Source organism: Eurosta solidaginis, chromosome 3, assembly GCF_040869045.1.
Source record: "Eurosta solidaginis isolate ZX-2024a chromosome 3, ASM4086904v1, whole genome shotgun sequence".
In the NCBI taxonomy this organism is placed as follows: domain Eukaryota; kingdom Metazoa; phylum Arthropoda; class Insecta; order Diptera; family Tephritidae; genus Eurosta; species Eurosta solidaginis.
In genome coordinates this window covers 89,720,243-89,742,099 of record NC_090321.1, presented here as the reverse complement: position 1 = coordinate 89,742,099, position 21,857 = coordinate 89,720,243, and the positions used below count along the sequence as shown (strand labels likewise).

Below are 21,857 nucleotides of genomic sequence, written 5' to 3'. Positions count from 1 at the left end.
TAAAAGTTTTGCAAGCTGTAATTTGGCAGTCGTTGAAGATATCATGATGAAATTTGGCAGGAACATTACTACTATTACTATATATGTGCTAAATAAAAATTAGCAAAATTGGATGAAGAAAACGCCCACTTTTTAAACAAAATTTTTTTAAAATTCAAATTTTAACAAAAAACTTAATACCTTTACTGTATATAAGTAAATTAAGTCAAATTCAACTCCAGTAATGATATGATGCGACAAAATATAAAAATAAAAGAAAATTTCAAAATGGGCGTGGCTCCGCCCATTTTCATTTAGTTTGTCTAGAATACTTTTAATGCCATAAGTCGAACAAAAATTTACCAATCCTTCTAAAATTTTGTAGGGGCATAGATTCTATGACGGTAACTGTTCTCTGTGAAAATGGGCGAAATCGGTGGAAGCCACGCCCAGTTTTTATACACAGTCCACCGTCTGTCCTTCCGCTCGGCCGTTAACACAATAACTTGAGCAAAAACCGATATATCTTTACTAAACTTAGCCCACGTACTTATCTGAACTCACTTTATTTTGATATAAAAAATGGCCGAAATCCGACCATAACCACGCCCACTTTATCGATATCGAAAATTACGAAAATTGAAAAAAATGCCATAATTCTATACCAAATACGAAAAAAGGGATGAAATATTGTAACTGGATTGGTTTATTGACGCAAAATATAACTTTGGAAAAAACTTTGTAAAATGGGTGTGACACCTACCATATTAGGTAGAAGAAAATGAAAAAGTTCTACAAGGCGAAATCAACAGCCCTTGGAATCTAGGCAGGAATACTGTTAGTGGTATTGCATATAAAAATAAATGAGCAGTACCCGACAGATGATTTTCTGGATCACCTGGTCCACATTTTGGTCGATATCGCGAGAACGCCTTCACATATAAATCTAAGGGCCACTCGCTTTTAAAACCCTCATTAATACCTTTAATTTGATATCCATATCGTACAAACACATTCTAGAGTCACCCCTGGCCCACCCTAATGGCGATATCTCGAAAAGGCGTCCACCTATAGACGTAATGCCCACTCCCTCTTAAAATGCTCAGTAACACCTTTCGTTTGATACCCATATCGTACAAACATTCTAGAGTCACCCCTGGCCCACCCTAATGGCGATATCTCGAAAAGGCGTCCACCTATAGACCTAATGTCCACTCCCTCTTAAAATGCTCAGTAACACCTTTCGTTTGATATCCATATCGTACAAACATTCTAGAGTCACCCCTGGCCCACCCTAATGGCGATATCTCGAAAAGGCGTCCACCTATAGACCTAATGCCCACTCCCTCTTAAAATGCTCAGTAACACCTTTCGTTTGATACCCATATCGTACAAACATTCTAGAGTCAACCCTGGCCCACCCTAATGGCGATATCTCGAAAAGGCGTCCACCTATAGACCTAATGGCCACTCCCTCTTAAAATGCTCAGTAACACCTTTCGTTTGATACCCATATCGTATAAACATTCTAGAGTCACCCTTGGTCCACCTTTATGGCGATATCTCGAAAAGGCGTCCACCTATAGAACTAAGGATTACTCCCTTTTAAAATACTCATTACCACCTTTCATTTGATACCCATATCGTACAAACACATTCCAGAGTCACCCTGGCCCACCCTAATGGCGATATCTTGAAAAGGCGTCCACCTATAGACCTAATGCCCACTCCCTCTTAAAATGCTCAGTAACACCTTTCGTTTGATACCCATATCGTACAAACATTCTAGAGTCACCCTTGGTCCACCTTTATGGCGATATCTCGAAAAGGCGTTCACCTATAGAACTAAGGATTACTCCCTTTTAAAATACTCATTACCACCCTTCATTTGATACCCATATCGTACAAACACATTCTAGAGTCACCCCTGGCCCACTCTAATGGCCATATCTCGAAAAGGCGTCCACCTATAGACCTAATGCCCACTCCCTCTTAAAATGCTCAGTAACACCTTTCGTTTGATACCCATATCGTACAAACATTCTAGAGTCACGCCTGGCCCACCCTAATGGCGATATCTCGAAAAGGCGTCCACCTATAGACCTCATGCCCACTCCCTCTTAAAATGCTCAGTAACACCTTTCGTTTGATACCCATATCGTACAAACATTCTAGAGTCACCCTTGGTCCACCTTTATGGCGATATCTCGAAAAGGCGTCCACCTATAGAACTAAGGATTACTCCCTTTTAAAAGACTCATTACCATCTTTCATTTGATACCCATATCATACAAACACATTCTAGAGTCACCCCTGGCCCACCCTAATGGCGATATCTCGAAAAGGCGTCCACCTATAGACCTAATGCCCACTCCCTCTTAAAATGCTCAGTAACACCTTTCATTTGATTCCCATATCGTACAAACACATTCTAGAGACACCCCTGGTCCACCTTTATGGCGATATCGCGAAACGGCGTCCACCTATGGAACTAGGGATCACTCCTTTTCAAAATACTCATTAACAGCTTTCATTTGATACCCATATCGTACAAACATATTCTAGAGTCACCCCTGGTCCACCTTTATGGCGATTTCTCGAAAAGGCGTCCACCTATAGAACTAAGGATTACTCCCTTTTAAAAGACTCATTACCATCTTTCATTTGATACCCATATCATACAAACACATTCTAGAGTCACCCCTGGCCCACCCTAATGGCGATATCTCGAAAAGGCGTCCACCTATAGACCTAATGCCCACTCCCTCTTAAAATGCTCAGTAACACCTTTCATTTGATTCCCATATCGTACAAACACATTCTAGAGACACCCCTGGTCCACCTTTATGGCGATATCGCGAAACGGCGTCCACCTATGGAACTAAGGATTACTCCCTTTTAAAATACTCATTACCACCTTTCATTTGATACCCATATCGTACAAACACATTCCAGAGTCACCCTGGCCCACCCTAATGGCGATATCTTGAAAAGGCGTCCACCTATAGACCTAATGCCCACTCCCTCTTAAAATGCTCAGTAACACCTTTCGTTTGATACCCATATCGTACAAACATTCTAGAGTCACGCCTGGCCCACCCTAATGGCGATATCTCGAAAAGGCGTCCACCTATAGACATAATGCCCACTCCCTCTTTAAATTATCAGTAACACTTTTCGTTTGATACCCATATCGTACAAACATTCTAGAGTCACCCCTGGCCCACCCTAATGGCGATATCTCGAAAAGGCGTCCACCTATAGACCTAATGCCCACTCCCTCTTAAAATGCTCAGTAACACCTTTCATTTGATTCCCATATCGTACAAACACATTCTAGAGACACCCCTGGTCCACCTTTATGGCGATATCGCGAAACGGCGTCCACCTATGGAACTAGGGATCACTCCTTTTCAAAATACTCATTAACAGCTTTCATTTGATACCCATATCGTACAAACATATTCTAGAGTCACCCCTGGTCCACCTTTATGGCGATTTCTCGAAAAGGCGTTCACCTATAGAACTAAAGCCCATTCCCTTTTAAAATACTCATTACCACCTTTCATTTGATACCCATATCGTACAAACACATTCTAGAGTCACCCCTGGTCCACCTTAATGGCGATATCTCCACCGATAGACCCAAGGCCCAATGTAATTAAATGTGGTTATGGATAGTAAATATACTACAACCAAGTAAAAATTTGGTTTAATGCCCCTTTTTTTTTTCTTTTCACAAAACATATTTTAGGGCTATAAAATTTGGATACAAATTCCGATAATTGGGGCCCCTTACAAAATTATTATGTTATTGTAGTAGAACTTATTTTGAGTTTAACAAAATAGCAAATTGGTATAACGCATAGTATAATGACACTAATATGTAATATGTACTAAGAAAATTTGTTATAAAAGCAATTAAGATTAAATTTGGGGTAAATCATACTCCTCGAAGAAATCGTTTCACATATTCAAGTAAAACGTAAACTTTTAAATGTATAGTAAAATTAACGAAATCGTTTTACATGTTCAAGTAAAACGTAAACTGTTTTGCATTTGCCAGTCAGTGCTGGTATTGTTTTTTTTTTTTTTTTCTTGCTCCTAAGTTAATTAAACCTCTTTAACTTAACATTACGTTACGTCTACTTTTTTAACTTTACTACAAGTGGATGCTGCTTGCTCTCTTTAACTTAGGTATATGCATGTATGTATGTATTACATGTTAAGATTCTATACTAGGGTTGTAGCCTTAAATTTGAATATGTTGGTATATTAATACTATATGTTGTTGCAGTCATAAAAAATGAAAGAACAAGGTTGAGGCTACAAATACGTATATTTAGTCAGTATCGGAACGAACTCACCGCTTTAACCGCTGGTATTCGTTGTCGTAATCGGGATGGCCGCAGGCCTAGGTTCGCTGCCCTGCGGTTGTTGTTGTAGCTGGTATTGTTACGCTGGTATCGTTGTAGCCTGAATGGTCGTGGCTGATAAGGTTGCGGCCAGTATTGTTGTAGCCGGTATGGTCGTAGCTGATAATGTTGCGGCTAGTATTGTTGTAGCCGGTTTGGTCGTAGCTGATAAGGTTGCGGCTAGTATTGTTGTAGCCGGTATGGTCGTAGCTGATAAGGTTGCGGCTAGTATTGTTGTCGGTGGTACCGGCTGCTGTTGGTGTTAACATTAGTGGCCGCAGGCCTAGGGTCGCGGCCCCGCTACGTGCTTTGCAACTGGTGGTGGCGGTACGTCTGGTGGTTGTTGTGCCCGTGGCTGGCGCTAATGAAGGGGTTGGGGGAGGTACTACCGATGGTGATGCCTGTGGTAATAGTAGGCGCCGTTGGTGGTGGCTGGCGCTTTGGTCCGAGGTAACCGAATGACCCGGGTGGCGATAAAGCTTCGTGTTGGCCTTTACGAGCCGGATGACTTGGCCATTTTGACGTTAGTTGTATTACGCGGCAGCGTACTGCTGGCCCTGGAGGCGGAGGTGGTGTCGGACGCTTTTCCGCAGGTGGTAGTGTTCTTCGTAAACGTAGAGGAAGGGGTTTATCTCACTAGGTGTGACTGTGAACGCCGACCTACTTCAACTGGATCTTGGGTCAACACAACACAATCGGTGTAAGGTTTATTACCACCCAAAATTAGACGCGTAGAAGCGAGGTTTGTCGGAATGAACGGTTTCGGTACTTTGCGCTATCGACTCCTTCCTAGTTTCTGGGCATTTACCTGTTTACGCGCACAGCCGGCGAGGGTGTTTCGTGATTAGTTGAGTATCGTTGGGGAGGCGCAGTTGAAGTGAGCAATAAAGTTACTGAAGCAGTATATTAACTGAGCTTGACGCCTTTGCTGTTGAAGTTGTGTCCCTAGGTGTTATATGATCCCTTATATATAATTGCAGGGCCGCCAAAAATTTTGCTCAAGCAATTTACCAACCTTCCTCCTTTTTTTCTTGCCGGAAACTCATGGCAATTTTTGCTAGTGATGACCGGTCTGTTTTTTTTTCCTTGTTTTTCGATACTTTTTATCGCAACTTTCGCCCCATCACTAGGTGTGTTCGCGCGAATACGCTCCCAAGTGGACCGTAACCGTAGACCGTAGCAGCAGACCCTAACAAGTTAGACCCATCTAGCGGCAATTATTGATGTGGTATATGGCTACAAAACGAGTTGTGCTTGCCTGTCCCCTTACTAAATAAAATAATAAAAAAAAATTGTTTAACTTAAACGGGTTTATTGAAAACAATACTTACCCTAAGTAATAATGATACTAAAAGCTAGAAAATAATTAGGTAGGCCCTAGGCAGGGCCGTAGAGAGAAAATCCGGGCCCGGGACAAAACAATTTACGGGCCCCCTATAAAAAATCCACTAATACATTTGAATTAATGACGCCTCATTCATGAATCATTATTGATGTATTACGTCAAAACAAAATTTTTGCAACATCTACTAAATGATTTTTGGACTAAGAGCTGAAAATAAAATTATCACAGGATATTTACTATTTAAACTGTTTTATTGTAACGTAGAAACAAAGTTCTCTTTTAACAGCCACGTATTGTTTTAAATATGTAATCTTTTCTAGTTATTTGGTAAAATTTTAGTACATTTCCGATAAATTGAATGATGATTTTAAATTTTAGTTATTCAATATAGAAGGTTCGGATATCAAAGAGCGGCTTTTCTTGCTTTTTTCGCTGCACAATTTTTTATAATAATATCAAAATTTAATTGTCTTGCCAAAACGGATTCAACACAAAGCGTGGTAAGTCCTGAAACTAGCTCTTGAGATGAACACGATCTATGAAAGTTCTTGATTCTTGCAAGGACGCTGAAAGAACGTCCTGCACTAGCTAAAGTGACAGGTATAGTGCAAAAGATACGTAAAGCACACAAATGTTGGGGAAAATTGTATACATTGTTTATTGATTCCAATGCTAACCGACCTTTATCAAAATTTGCTTCGTAAATGTGTTTCAAGTGAATTATTTCGCATTCTAAGCTTTGAGAAAAGTCCGACTTGTATTTTTCGACCAATTTTGCTGCGCTCGCCCGAACCGTAGTTTCATCCATTTCTTCAAATTGCCACAAAAACGAAAACGTCTCGTTCAAATTTCTCATAGCTGCAAATCGTTCAGTAATATCAGTGATTACCGAATCAACGATCACCAAGAATGTATTGTTTTTAAATCATCCGTAATCATCTCATTTTCATTATCTTCAAAACGTCTTTGGGGTTTTCTCTTTCGAATGTCTGGAAACTTTGGCTAGATGTTCAGTTGAATAGCAACTGTTTTGCATTCGTTTAAAATTTTTCCCATTGGTTCCTGATCAACTTCAAATCAGCTAATAAGGCATTTAGATGTCGGACCTCAACATCTATGGTGGCGTCTCTAGCTTGGAGTACGACGTTTCTTTCATTAATGGTAGTATGTGTTTTGAACCAAATTGAGGATACATTCGAACTTGTTGATGTACTTGACAATGCCGGTAACATCTCCGTATACTTGTGCAATCAAATTTAGCTTAAGTATTGCGTTTAGTGCTTGTATTAATCCTGGAACATGGTTTGCGAATGGTCTGATTGCCTCAATTCTAGCCAACCACCTAGTGTCTGAAAGACTGTGAAGAGAGCTGGGTACATTTTCTTGAGGATGTCCCATCGGTGTGAACTGCTGCTGAAAATAGTAAAACATCGCATAAGGCGAGTAATCAACATTCGAATTTTTGTCGAGAATGTGACGTTGTGCTCCGTTGTAAGCTCCTTTCATATTGGCGCCGTTATCCGCGATTTCCTTACCAGTTTTTGGTTACAATCCACGAAAGCCAAAACCGTTCTTAAATTGTAAAATTTGTTGCTTTCGAATTGAAATGGAGGTAGCGCAAAATGAACGTAGTCTGTTCAACGTGACTACCATCACGCGTAGCATCAACGATAATGAAAAAATACTTGACTTTTTAGCGTTGATCTAATATAGTTTCCCTCACGTGTTTTGTACAAATTTCTATAAACTCGTTCTGGGAAAGAGAGTGAACTTGTAAACGTTTTTGCTGCTTGTGAAATCCTAACTTTATCCAAATGATCTCTAAGTATCGGATCATAATGGGTTATAAGTTCTAAGATGCCCAAAAAATTTCCATTGTTTCGTTCACCAAGATATGTATATACTTTCGCCTCTGAAAGCTAGGCCTCTGTCACCCAAAAAGAAAATAGTGTCCAAAATTCTATATAAAATTTCTTTCCACTTTTGAGTTTCAGTGATTAGCTGTTCATTGATAAGTGTATCAATTGTTGCCTCCTTATGAATTAGATTTTGTAAAGAACGCCATTGAATATAACATTTAATGTGATCTTGAGTATTTTCGTGTGTGGCAGTTTATCATATAGCTTCCTCCACACTTCGAATTTCGAATATCCGCCAGGATAACAAATTTTAGGTCGATTTAAAGTATTAGTGCTTAACAGACGACATGGTAGGCTCCACTTTCCATGAAAACCTGTTTGCGTCAGTTGAGTAATATAAATTGTGCTTTATAAACAGCGTTTTGAGCCAGCTGCCAAATGAAATATTTATTCTTAAATTTTAAGGAAAAGCACTTTTCAAATTATTTTTCACACTTCAGTATAATATTAAAACGAAATGTAGGTATTTGGTGCTTTTGAAATTCGGCTTAAAAATTGCACAAGGAAAAACTAAAAACTCTCCTGAATTAAAAAAAAAATGTCTTAGTACATCTAAATCGCGGGCCCCCTCAGAAACCCCGGGCCCGGGGGAATCCCCCCATTCCCCCTCCCCTCTCGTCGGGCCTGGCCCTAGGTACTAGTCATCGCAATCCTCATCAATCTAGGACGTTGATCAGACAATTAAATAAAAGCGTTGGGCGCGTGAAATTTCTAAACATATGAGGCGTAGCATAACGTGATTAAGGTTCAGTTGGTCTTACTTATTACTATCAATACGCCCAAAACCTTCGGGGAGTGTCCTTATCGCTACAATAACAATAACAACGCCGTATTTGTAAAAAATGCATGCTGTTTTTATTTTATTTTATTTTTAATCATAGTACAAAGATCCTATCTACTATACATATGTAACTTATGCTCGTATTAGTGGTAGCATTTCCACATTGTTGGCACAAAATAGTCCATCCATTTTTCATACACTCTTGGACAGTTCTGACGCGCATGATATTCCATACTATATAAGGAAAAAAGCAATGTATTGCCAAGTATCAAACTTAACCAAACACAAAAGTTTCCAACCCTTTTAGGTGCATCACGAACAGCATAAACCGTTATAACACCACATCCCCCAAAGAGTGTAAACATGATTGGACAAAAAAATCCTAAAGCATATCCAATTATATATTCATGTACCACAGCCGACGTATAAAATACCAATAAAGTTGCTAATAATTTTGAGCCTTTAAAAATATTTGTATATGCCTCCTTATAGATATATTCGTATAACCAATCATGTACCACAACATTCCAATTGCGATAGAACGCATCGAATTGTGTTGACGTCCACCAATCTTTATAGAACATGCGATCACCGAAGCGCAACAATTCGCTAGTAAAATTTAACCACGCATGCAAAAGCAAATAGAAACCACATAAATAAATAATATTACATGGCATTATCATACTATACAATTTAATTATTAAAGTATATGTGGTCAATTCCTCACGTCCGATATTACCAAAATGAACTTTAATGTGACGCTCATAAATGTAACTGTAAAGGAAAGCGATTGCAACCACCTCCATAAAACGCGCTAATGCGAATTTCCAACGGATGTGTGTTGTGCGCGGATAGTGATCGCGATATATTAGCGTGGGTGCGAATAGAAAATATAAGTAAGTGTGGAATGGTGCTAAGCAGTGATGACACTGAAGTGTTGTAACTTCATTATTCTTTGTGTTTTCATTGCCACTTGAAATGACAACTTTCAGTTTACCGGAGAGAACTCGGGCGGCATTCGTGCGTACGAAGGCATGCATTTTCATAAGTAATCTTGTAGACTCGAGTAGTAAAACTGAGGAAGGTATGAAACCTAGTTCCAATCTCCGACATAGCACAGAAGCTACATAACCAAAAACCAGCTGTGAACTTATGTATGTTATAAGGCAGGAATGTGACCAAAAACACTGCAGTGCATCTGAAAAGTTAACAGAAAACAGAAATTATCGATAAAGAGTATTTCCGTGTACTTAGTGCCACCAAGGAATGAGAAAGAAATGGAGACAAGGCTCTTATCTGAACAATCGGTTGTATTGGATATCTACTATATATTGTGACGAATATTAGCAACACTAAGGCACGACAACAGCAACAGTTGAGGCACGAAAAGTCATTTTGATTTAAGCAAGCTATCAGTTGCGAAGTATAAGTGTTATTTTGAAGTAGTCTAATAAAGACCATTTTGCATTATCGAATATTGGAGTTATCTATTTAACAGTTTAGTGATTCCAACGTTAGCAGAAGGCTGGAAATAAGAGGAATTTCAGTAGATTCGTTACAATATGTATATAGCAATCTTGAAAATGTTTTCAGGCAACAATGTATGCTTTATATGCAAGCATCCTGTGAAATTGTAAAATGTAGCGGTTAAAATGAGGAAGAAATGTTTAAAATACTCTTTTCCGAAAAATCGGTTGCTTGGGAATATATGCTATTGTGGTCCGACCCGGTCAGTCCCGACAAATGAATAATAAGACACTCAAATATACCTCTGTACCGAATTCCATTAAGATATCTCAAAAATTGAGGGACTAGTTTGAATTCAAACAGACAGACCGAGAGATGAACATAAGTAAATCTACTTAGCTCCTTATGCTGATCATTTCGATATACCTATTGGTGGCTTTTTTTCTTCTCCTTTAAGGAATTTCGTTTTGGGACTCGAGTCAAACTTAAATATTACATTTCATTTTGGTAAAAGATAAGAAATAAGATTCCAGGTAGCTTTCCCTGATAAAAATGTCATGACCCAAGGGCCAAAATTTTTTTAAAAACAATATATCGTCGGCTTAGAGTGCAAACCTGGTAATCTTGGTAAAAAAAATGTCACATGTCATGCAAGCAGCTATTTAAATTTTTCCTTAAAAGCACAGGAAGTGAAATCATCATAAACTGGATTTACTTTGTGTCTGGCCAATAAATGATGTTCCAGGTTCTTGGCCGACGATATGAGACTTTTCTGATTTATAAATGGCTTCAAAAAGCTTCAATAATGAGTCTTTTCGGAATTCGAAAGCCCGGAGACAGGCTGTGTATGAGGCTAATATACGGCATATATGTATGTATAATATATCGGACGACCGCAAGAAGGGAAATGCATTCATTTCGGCTACTCAAATGAGGTAAAAAATAGCGCAAACGCTCCGATTTAGGACTAATTTTCGATTCTTTAATAACTCCGAAAATTTGCTGAAATCACTCGATACAGTTTTTGAAATTTCATATGATTGATTTGTATGTATGATTGAGCCCAATATATGTATGTATATCAGAAATCGGAGCTTCCGAAATTATAAAAACATACGATAAGAGAAAATTGTATATCTAATAACCATCGGGTTTGTTTTGCATTCTTATGGGCCTTTTCTGTTATAGTCGTTATTGCTGCCAGCCTGCAATCATCTGTAAGGGATATTTTGCTATATTCCGAACGATCAACGGCAACGGTTTTTTGATTGATTGTTTAGTATAAAGACGGTAATGTCCTCTTAGATTTTCCTCCTTAATATTTTGTCCTTCGGATATATTAACCGCTCTAAACGGGCCAAAAAGGTGTCATATAAGTATAAGAAAAGAGCAGTATATGATGAGGCCAATGAGGCACATAAATGATACCGGAAAGACCCTTGCTGGAGTCATTTAAGAGGCAATTATGAGCAGTTTATAAGCCTATTTTTTAGCTCAGAATTAATTTAAAAAATGTGCCAAAAATGTATGGGTGGATAAACTCAGGTCAGGTTAGCTCTGAGTGAAAAAGTTAACTTGCCGTTCTGCAAGTGGGTCTCAGGATATTGAATTATCATAATTGAATTATCATTAGAAACAAGAAAGCATATTAAATTTATTGAGGCGACAGGTTTATCAATTTTTATTTAATGTAGGATGCATAGTTGTGGATGATCTAGTTATAGATTTCCCTAAGTGAAGACTTAAGTGAGGCGATGAGAAAACGGATCTAACTATAGGGTACTCCTCTGGCATTTTATATGATATGCATAAAATTAGTTATGTGTGGGATGAGTAGTTACTTACGTTGTCTCCAGAGTTTTAGTCGTACGTTGGCCCACATTTTGAAACCGTAGTAAAGTAAGAACACCAGCAAATGCTCTATCAGCCAAACACAGAGGACATAATCAATTTTTTCTAACCCCTTTCTAACTGTACCTAGTCCAAAATAAACTCTGGAAAGAAAAAAAATGGTTATATTTATTTTAATGAACCATTTTTTGTTATTGAGGGAATACCAACCTTCCTTCCGTTAAATAGTCATAAATAACGGTATTCAGGAAGAAACATAAAAATACTATCAGAAATATATTGTAAATGGAGCGCATATGATTGACTTCTAGCAATGCCGTTAGATATGATTCACGCGTTACGAACACTTTGTCCGGCAGAGGCCGTGGGTGGTTTTTACTTTGTTTGCTATCAGAGCTTGAGCCAGTCGTTGATGCTGTATGAACCTCTTTTGAGTTGCTTGTTACACCGTCGGTAATCCATGGTTCCCACTTCTCTGTCAGTGAGATCCGATTACTCCATGTGTTGGTATTTTGAGTTTTGGCAAAAGCTTTGAATTCGTTAAGCCGAAGTTCATTTTGCCGAAGCTCTTGCATAACACTTTCAATTTCTTCGTTTATTCTCTTCTTAAAATCCTTAAGTAAAACAGTTTGTAATATTTGTAAACGTTCAAGTAAGAAACTCGACTCCCAAGAATCTTTAGGCACTGGTGAAATATCTGAAAATAAATAAAAATGTGAATTAAGTCAGGTTATCTTGATGGAACTTGTCAAATTAAGCAAAAAAGCAAGTGAAAAAGATTAATTTAGAATCCCCCACTTACGACGAAATTTATTTATAGAACTTATACCTAAGGAAAAAGAGGTTGTGTAATTACAAGACGAAATTTTTATAATCATCTTGTTGCCTTCTATCAGGGTTCTAGATAAGGTTGGATCATAAATAGGCCCATAAATGTTTCGGGGAACTTTCCGCCAAAATAATTTCAGGGTTATTTTATTTGAATATATCTGAAAATCACGGTCCTGCAGGAACACGACACAAATCGGAAGATAAGCTCGGCCTATAGTCTCTTCGGAGGTTGTTGTTGTTCTTGTAGCAGCGCTTCGTCCCATCCAATAGATGCGACCAATCACAAATTGTCATCAATGTTCTCTAACGGAAGTCCAAGGAAACTTGCTGTTTCAACAGGGGTGGACCATAATGAGATGGGTGTTAGAGGCGTTGGTTCCAAAATACAGTTGAAGAGATGGTTGGCGTCATGTGGGGACACATTGCAAGCACTATATACGTTTTGTATGTTGGGGTTGATTGGGGGGATAGGTAAGAGTTTAACTTGTTACAGTACCCAGATCGCAGTTGAGCTAGAGTGACGCGCGTTTCCCTAGGGAGAGTGCGTTCGTCCTCTGCTAGTTTTGGGTTTTGTTCTTTAAGTATTGGATTCCCCGGGCAATTCCTGGTCCGAAGCCTGTTTGTGGACTTCACTGAGGAGCTTCATACGGCTGTGTTCTCAGATGCCGTATTTCCTCATAATGCTTACGGAGATGACCCCTTAAGCCCCTGGGCGGTGTAGGCTCATCAATCAGATGTCTGTTGAGATGCCCAGGTTTCCGGGTATTCAACAGAAAGAGTTTCGTTAGCATTTCATTTCTCTCGCTAATGGGGAGTATTCTCGCCCTATTATGTGGATGGTGTAGCCTGTAGCTGTTCTAAGGGCGGTCATTTGGTAGGCCTGTATTTTCTGCCAGTGAGTAGTCTTTAGGCTTGGCGACCATATCGGGGACGCGTAGCATGCAATCGGCTAGCCAATTGCTTTGTAAGTGGTAATGAGCGTTTCTTTATCTTTACCCCAAGTACTGCCGACAAGAGATTTGAGGATTTTATTACGGCTTTGGATTTTTGGTACAATTGCGGCTGCATGCTCTCCAAAATGTAGATCCTGATCGAATGTTACACCCAAGATTTTGGGGTGTAAGACAGTCGATAGCGTAGTGCCATCGACGTGGATGTTAAAAATGGTAGGCATCTGGAGCGTCCGTGTTGTAAATAAGGTCGCCGATGATTTAGGAGGTGACAATGTCAAGTTTCCCGACGCGAAGAAACTGGAGAGATCAGGGAGATAGCTGTTTATTTTGTTACAAAGCTCATAGATCTCTGGGCCTGGGCCTGTGGTCATTATTGTGCAGCCATCGACATAGGAAACGATAGTGACTCCTTCTGGTGGTGAAGGTACCTTTGATAGTGGGGATAGAACACCAGCCTGTGGCACGCCTTGTTTAATTCTACTTGGTTTCGATGTTACGTTCCTGAATGGCACCGATGTTTGCCGACCACCTTTTAAGACATGTGGGAAGGGTAGACCCTTCCAGGTCTTGCAGTAACGTGCCATGGTTGACCGTATCAAAAGCTTTTGACAGGTCTAACGCAACGAGTACTATCTTATAGTGGAGGTTTTGATTTCATCCGCAATTTATCTGAGTACTAATGGCATTTAGAGCGGCGGTTGTGCTATGTAATTTTCGGAGCCATGCTGATGATTGGCTAGTTGCAAATTTCCATTAAAATAGGGAAGCAGAATGGCGTCAAGTGTCTTGGCTACTGGTAATAGGATTGATATCGGACGATATCGGTCGGCGGGGTCGAGCTGTCTTATAAGATCACATTCTCTTGCTAAATTTTGCGGCCTCCGGCGGAAGCAAAGGCCGGATTTCCAGTATTCTTCCGGCGGGAAGTAGTGCTCTGATATCAGGGCGGTACACACTGGGGCAACAGGACAGGAGGGATGGAGATGTTGATGATTTCTAGGTTTACATCGCCTGACCGGACAGATATGCCGTGACGTTCTAGGCCACTGTCCCTGCGGCCGATGTCGGGATCAACAATATTGTATTGCACTAAGTGGTGATGATAAACGCGAGACCGCCCCAATTTCCACTCTCGCGATCTTTACTGTGGACGTTATACCTAGAGCAGATATTGCTGTGAGTTTGGTCTCTTGAATCACAGCAATGCAGATGTTATGCCGCTTCATGAAATCGACTATCTCCGTAATGTTCCCAGTTAATCCATTACAGTTTAACTGCAGAATTCTGAAATGCAACGGGGGAGACGTCGTCACTCTAGGGGTAAGTGACGGGTGACTACGCCTGAGTTAAGGGAGACCAGGACGCAATTGCTGTTGTGACTCTGGGACTGGACGTCCCTGGGTAAGCATTGAGGTAACCGGTGTAGTTGGGTTTGTGGCCTGGCAGCATGGCGCAATGAAACCCGTAGGGGGATCGCCATCGCGGAGATCAGAACATCTCAGTCCAAGACAGGAGCTGCATTGGGCAGATGACGCAAACATATATATTCTGTGCTGACAGACGGTGCAAAAGGTGGTAGGGACTAAGAGTCTAATTCTCTGACCTACGCGATTGCTGCCGGAAAGGAGGAGAGAAGAAGACGGGGGCGGGGGATGATGCTCGGCATTGCTACCAACTCTACTACGGAGATTGTAGTTATGAGTGGGAGCGGCCGTACGAGTTGGTGGCGCCGTAGGGTGCGAGCAACAGCGGGTACCTGTTGTGGCTTGCTGAGCAGCAGGGCTGCTGGAAGGTAGCGGGGGCGCTTAGGCGCAGTCTACGGGACGCCCTTGGGCGCGAACAGCAAGGAGTCACAAAAGATTTATAAAAGTTACGAGGGCATCGAGTATGGGGTCTAGCCCAGAACAACCTGTCTGATGCAACCATCCCATGCACGTGACACACTGACAATAGTGTGACCGTCCTAAACATAATCTTTTCCGCAAACGCAGCAAAAAGCATTTCTCACGACCGGGGCCAGGTGAAGGACCGGGATTGTGTTCGATACCTTCCCGGAGCAGCAGAGCATGGCTTAGTCCCCTGCAAGGAGCTGCTGGGAGGATGACAATTTCTGGGAGGGACGCAACAAATTAAATGGGATTACACTGAAATGACAGCTCTTGGGCGGCAAAAATCCCTAGTCGCTCCGGTACATAGAACCAGCTGCCTTGGGAAGCGATCTCTTCGGAAGTAATCGAGCTTAGTATTTAATTGTTTTTTTATATCTGAAAATCATTCGCAAATGATCCTAAATCACTCACGAAAAGGTTCGTGAAAATGGTTCCGAAAGTCGCGAAAGAAGTCCCGAGCTAGTTCAGTAATAATCCTGAAAACAATCCTGAAGTCGAAAACATCCCGAAAACAATTTCGAAACGGGTACGATAGGATTCCAAATGGTCCCTACAAGGTGGCAACATTATTTAAATTATTTAAAAAAAACTACTACATATGACCATACTTTGTGTAGCGGCGAAGGCGACTAATCACAAACCATAAGGGGATGTTGTATGAAGGCTGAATTTTGGAGCTGTAAAACCAAAGGCCGCGGTATTGTGTCGGTAGGGTGCTCGCCTACAACACCGAAGGTCATGGGCTCAAGTCCCGGGGAGAAAAGCCCCAAAATACTTTACAAACAGGTTTTTAAGCGCAGTCGTTTCTCGGAAATGGTTTGGCAAACATGCCAAATGTATTTCTGCCAAGAAAAGCTTTTCAGCGAAAATTTACCTGCTTGCAGATGCCGTCCGCATAAAACAGGTAGGTTCCGTGCCGCCAATTGGTACAAAGAATTAAAGTAGCATGGCGCAAATTGGAAATAAGGTCAGTAGCCAAGTATTTTTTTGTTAAGACCAAAGACCCTTCCTTACCTACACCCGCGATAAAAGTGCGAAGCATGATTTGGTGCCATGCCAATCATCATATGTCTATTCTAGTTTATCCTAGAAAGAGTACTTATCTACATAATCTAATGCTGCGTAGTCGCCGACAATTTTTAAAATAAAAAACATTGTTTTGATGATGATTGCCCGAGACGTTCGTTCATAGTCGAGCTCTCTTCCCCACACCATGTATAATAATTAAATTCAGTTTTGAGAATGTCTTGTACTTATTTAATAACTTATTTTGGATGCCGTTAAACTTGGAGGAGGGAGGAGGTCACCTATTGGCGCACAGAAATTTATGCGCATCTGTTAAGATCACTGACTATACAATATACAGTGTACATACCTAAAATCATGAACGGGTGCAACCTAGCGATGGAAATTTATTCTGTTATTTGCAAGATTTCATAAGACAATCAAAAGATTTAGGTACTTTAATATAACTTCCTTTCCTACAGTCTTGAAACGTGGAACACGCCTTAGAACCCGATAAAAATGCTACTGAGGGAAAAAAACGTTGGTCAGATGTGTGCGTGGTCTTAATCTGATTTCGTCTTTTTTTGGCAGAAATATTTGGGGTTAAGCGACAAGTACGTGTACCTGAACTTGTCAGGATATATCTACTGATCTTCGAGTCAATGCTTCTGAAACGTGAGAGAATGCTAGATGAAAAATAATATTTGAAACATTTATTCTGTCAGAAGTGGGGAATGCAACACCCCTTTTGAAAATTATAAAAAAATTAAATTAGTAGATAGTATTTCAACCTACACATGAAATTTGGTTGTTGAAGCTGCATTATTTATGAAATACTCATGTTTATGGTGGTTTAAAAATTTTTATATTCATATGTATGTACATAAAAAGTAGGCGCGATTATAATCCGATTTCGTTCATATTTAATAGCCACGGGAGATGAGTGCCAAAGGACCCACATACCAAATAATCTCAAAATTTACTCAAGTTATCGGCATGGCTAAATAAATTTCTTTTTTCATCCTGATCAATATGATTTATGGAAATACTAGCCTTTACCCGCGGCCCCGTCCGCAAGGAGGAAATGAAATATATGGGCTATTCACGTTGGCCCGCTTATCAAGTTATCTGTTTAAAAAATTTTTTTCTGTCTAATGCATTTTATTTTTGTAATTGACTAAAAAAAAGAACTAAATGAGCTAATAACCTAATAGGATCCCCAAATGATCCCGAAATTATCCAGAAGAAGCCACGAAATGACCCCGACGCTATCGCGGACGGATCCCGAAAACCGTCCAGAAATGCCCCGGAAGGGTCTCCAAAAGTTCCCCGAATAGTCCCAAAAAAAGCCGAAATTACAACGACACGATTCTAGAGTTATCCAGAGAACCACACCGAAATGATCCCTGAAGGGTACCAAAATTATCCCGAAATATTCCCGAAATGACCCTGACGGGCTCCCGGACGGATCTCAAAAACCATCCAGAAAGGGTTCCTAAATTATCCCGACATATTCCAGAAAAAGTTCTGCTTGCTGTACACTCTTCAATACCATCTGAAGAGATTTGCGTAACCGCCACCGATACAACTGAGTTCTTGTGCATACGCACACAACTAGCAAATATCCACATTTATTTGGCCATCTGTTATATCCCGCCATCTTCTGAACTGTCCGTTTATATGAATCACATTTCCTTGCTAAGAACTGTTAATTCGATGCTAAAGCCTTCCGATTCCATTATTGTCTTGGGTGACTTCAATATGCCACACATATCATGGTGCATCTCTGACTTTAATATCGTACCAGTTTCGTCAAAGTCTTCCAACAATGAATTTCTAGACGGAATGTCTGAGCTGTGCCTTCAACAAATCAACATCCAATCGAATAAATTCGGAAGAGTGTTGGATTTAGCCTTTGTGGATGATGAATCTAAATATTCCATTAGTCGATGCGAACCCATTATTGAACCTGAAGATGCTTACCACCCTTCCCTCAAAATAGTTTACGAAGTTGTAAATTATGCTTGTAACAGCGGAAATAAACGATACGACTCCAGTTATCGCTTCGACTTTGCGAAGTCCAATTTTAAAAAATTAAATCGTGATCTATCTCGAATAGTGAGGCCAACATTTAATGCTGATGTGGAGCAAAGCGTTTCTCACTTTTACAATACCATTTACTGTCTTTTTGAAAAATACGTACCTAAGCGGATTTGTGTACATTCCGATACAAGCCAAGTATGGTTCACTAAAGAGCTGAAAATTTTAAAGAATAAAAAGTCTCGATCTTTCAAGTTGTTCAAAAAGACGGGTTTACATAACCATTACTTACAGTACTCGATTCTACGCTGCAAGTATTTTCAATTGAACAAAAAGTGTTACAAAGCTTATCTTTATAAAATGAAAAGAAATATAACTTGCAACCCGAAGGCATTTTACGGATTCGTAAACTCTAAACGCAGGGTGAAAGGGTTTCCATCATCCATGAAATTCCAAGATAATATTTCCAGCGATGATCAAGAGATCGCCGACTTCTTTGCGGAATTTTTCAAATCAAATTACTCTATTGAGACCAACGTTCCACCTAATGAATACCCATACCATATTGATTCATGTTATTCAATCAGGGCTCCATTTATATCTTCAGAAGATGTATTATCTTATTTAAAAACTTTAAAAGTATCATATTCATACGGCCCCGACAGGATCCCGACACACTTTCTTAAAAAATGTGCCGCAAACATCTATCAGCCGCTAACAGATTTATTTAATTTATCTTTAATTTATGGCGTTTTCCCAACAATATGGAAGGAATCTTTTCTTATTCCGCTTCATAAAAATGGAAGCAGGTCTTCAATAGAAAACTACCGGGGCATAGCAAAGTTATCCGCTATCCCAAAGTTATTTGAGGCTATTGTTACCCACCACCTAACATTCCCTATTTCCCCCATAATTGCAAGCTCGCAGCATGGGTTCTGTAAGGGCAAATCACCTATCACCAATTTACTAGAATTTACCACCCACGTTTCTAATGGATTTAGAAAAGGCCTTCACACTGATGTAATTTACACCGATTTCAGTAAAGCTTTCGACAAAGTATCACACCCATTACTTATTCATAAGCTCAGTCAACTCGGTTTTCAACCCCGTCTTATATGTTGGATTTCTTCGTATCTTGGTTATCGTACGCAAAAAGTAATCTTTAAAAATACACTTTCTGGGGTCATCAATGTTTCTTCTGGTGTTCCTCAGGGCAGCCATCTTGGTCCGATTCTGTTCTTGTTGTTCATAAACGATATATCTGGTACAATTAAATACTCAAAAATCTTGATGTACGCAGACGATGTAAAACTTTTCAAATCATGTGCCTCGGTTAAGGAACATTCCTTGCTTCAAATGGATTTAAATCACTTGGTTACCTGGTGCAATGTAAATTATATGCCGCTCAATCTCAAAAAATGTAAATTCATGTGTTTTTCTCGGAGAGTTTCGCCACCAGCTGCATATACAATTAACAACTATAGTCTAGAAACTGTAAATAATTTTATTGACTTGGGAGTCATGATGGATTCCAAACTTAGTTTCAATCTTCATATTAATGCTACAGTGAATAAAGGCAAAGGTGTTTTTGCATTTGTTAAACGGTGGTCAAAAGAATTTAACGACCCTTACATAACTAAAGCACTTTTTACAACATTAGTTAGGCCAATATTAGAATACGGCTCGATAATTTGGAATCCGCGTTATCAAGTCCATGCAGACAGTCTCGAATCAATACAAAAACAATTTTTACTATTTGCCTTAAGAAATTTCCAATGGGACTCTTTAACTAATCTTCCACCTTATACTAATCGATTAAAGCTTATCAATCTTCCAACTCTTGCTAGTCGAAGGGAAATGCTTGGTGTGATATTTATGACAAAACTTTTAAATGGATCAATTTCGAGCCCATTCCTTCTGAATGAAGTGAACTTTTGCGTTCCCTCTCGGACATCGAGACACTTCAAACCTCTTCTACTGAAACAATGTAGAACGAATTTCGAACAAAATGAACCTTTTCGGCGTTTATGCCAAGATTATAACTCTCACTCAAACACATTTGATAGCTCGGACTCCCTTTTTTCTATAAAAAAGATTGTTCTCACCTCTCTAAATTAATGTATAATACGTTTGCTTCTGTTCTCTTTAAGTATTACGCTTGGCTGATGAAATTTCTTCTGTAGCTGAGCAGTCTCAGATCGTGACGCTTGACAAACCGCTGCCCATCAAAGACTCGGCAAAAAAAAAAAAAAAAGTTATTATATATATATATATAAATCGATCGCGTGAACAGGATTAGCCTGGTTTCATTGGGCCACTTGAGGGCAGCGCGCTGCCACAACGTCCATTAAAAAAAAAAAAAAAAAAAATGACCCCGAGGGGATCCACGACGAATCGCGAAAACCATACAGAAATGATTCCGGAAGGGTCCCAAAGTCCGGAAATAGTCCGGAAATGACCCCGATGGGATTCCGCACTGATCCAGAAATGATCCCGGAAGGGTCCCAAAAATGTCCCGAAAAAGTAACAAAAAAAATTTCGAAATGACTCCTACGGCATCCCGGATGGATCCAGAAATGACTTCGGAAGGGTCGCCAAATGATCCCAACATGGTTCCGAAATGACCCTGATGGATCCGGCAAACCATCAAGAATTTATGCCGGAAGGGTCCCCAAATGATCCCGAAATAATACAGAAAAAGTCATGAAATGACCCCTAAAGGGTTCTCAAAAGATCCCGAAATAGTCCCGAAAAAGTCCCGAAATTACCCTGATGTGTTCACGTACAGATACCGAAATCCATCCAGAAGTGATGCCGGAAGGGTCCCCAAATGATCCCGTATTAGCCCCGAAAAAGTCCCGAAATGACCCCGACGGGATCCCGGACGGATCCCCAAATCCATATAGAAATGATGAAGGAAGGTACCCCAAATGATTGCGAAAAAGTCCTGAAATCACCAGAAATTATGCCGGAAGGGACCCCAAATTATCCCGAAAAAGTCCCGAAATGAACCCGACAGGATCCCGGACGGATAACGAAAAACGTTCAGAAATGGTTCCGAAAGGGTACCCAAATGATCCCGTATTAGTCGAGAAAAAGTCCCGAAATGACCCCGACGAGATCCCGGATGGATCCCGAAAACCATCCAGAAATGATCCCGAAATAGTCCCGAAATGACCCTGACGAGATCCCGTACGGATCCCGCAAACCATCCAGAAATGATGCCGAAAGGCTCCCCAAATGATACCGTATTAGTCCCAAAAAATTTCCGAAATGACCCCGACACTGTCCAGAAATGATGTCGGAAATGTCCCTAATGTTCCCCTAATAGTCCCGAAATAACCCCGACGGGATCCCGGACGGATACCGAAAACAATCTAGA

At 40.1% G+C, this 21,857-nt stretch overlaps 2 protein-coding genes across 5 annotated transcripts in view; both read right to left on the bottom strand.

Moving 5' to 3' along the window:
- The window catches only part of LOC137244139 (protein transport protein Sec24C-like), a 625,388-nt gene that overhangs the window by 353,274 nt on the left and 250,257 nt on the right, over positions 1–21,857 (bottom strand). The window lies entirely within an intron of this gene.
- The window catches only part of LOC137244134 (sterol O-acyltransferase 1), a 66,313-nt gene that overhangs the window by 1,765 nt on the left and 42,691 nt on the right, over positions 1–21,857 (bottom strand). For 2 of the 4 annotated variants that reach the window (XM_067772705.1, XM_067772704.1), the window contains exons 2-4: positions 11,968–12,454; positions 11,752–11,900; positions 8,491–9,637 (exon numbers count right to left, since the gene is read on the bottom strand). In XM_067772705.1, the coding sequence (XP_067628806.1) occupies positions 8,583–9,637; positions 11,752–11,900; positions 11,968–12,454 (1,691 nt within the window). In that variant the 3' untranslated portion in view covers positions 8,491–8,582. Of the gene's footprint in view, positions 1–8,490; positions 9,638–11,751; positions 11,901–11,967; positions 12,455–21,857 lie in introns of those variants that run through there. The other 2 variants (XM_067772706.1, XM_067772707.1) reach the window with 2 other exon arrangements.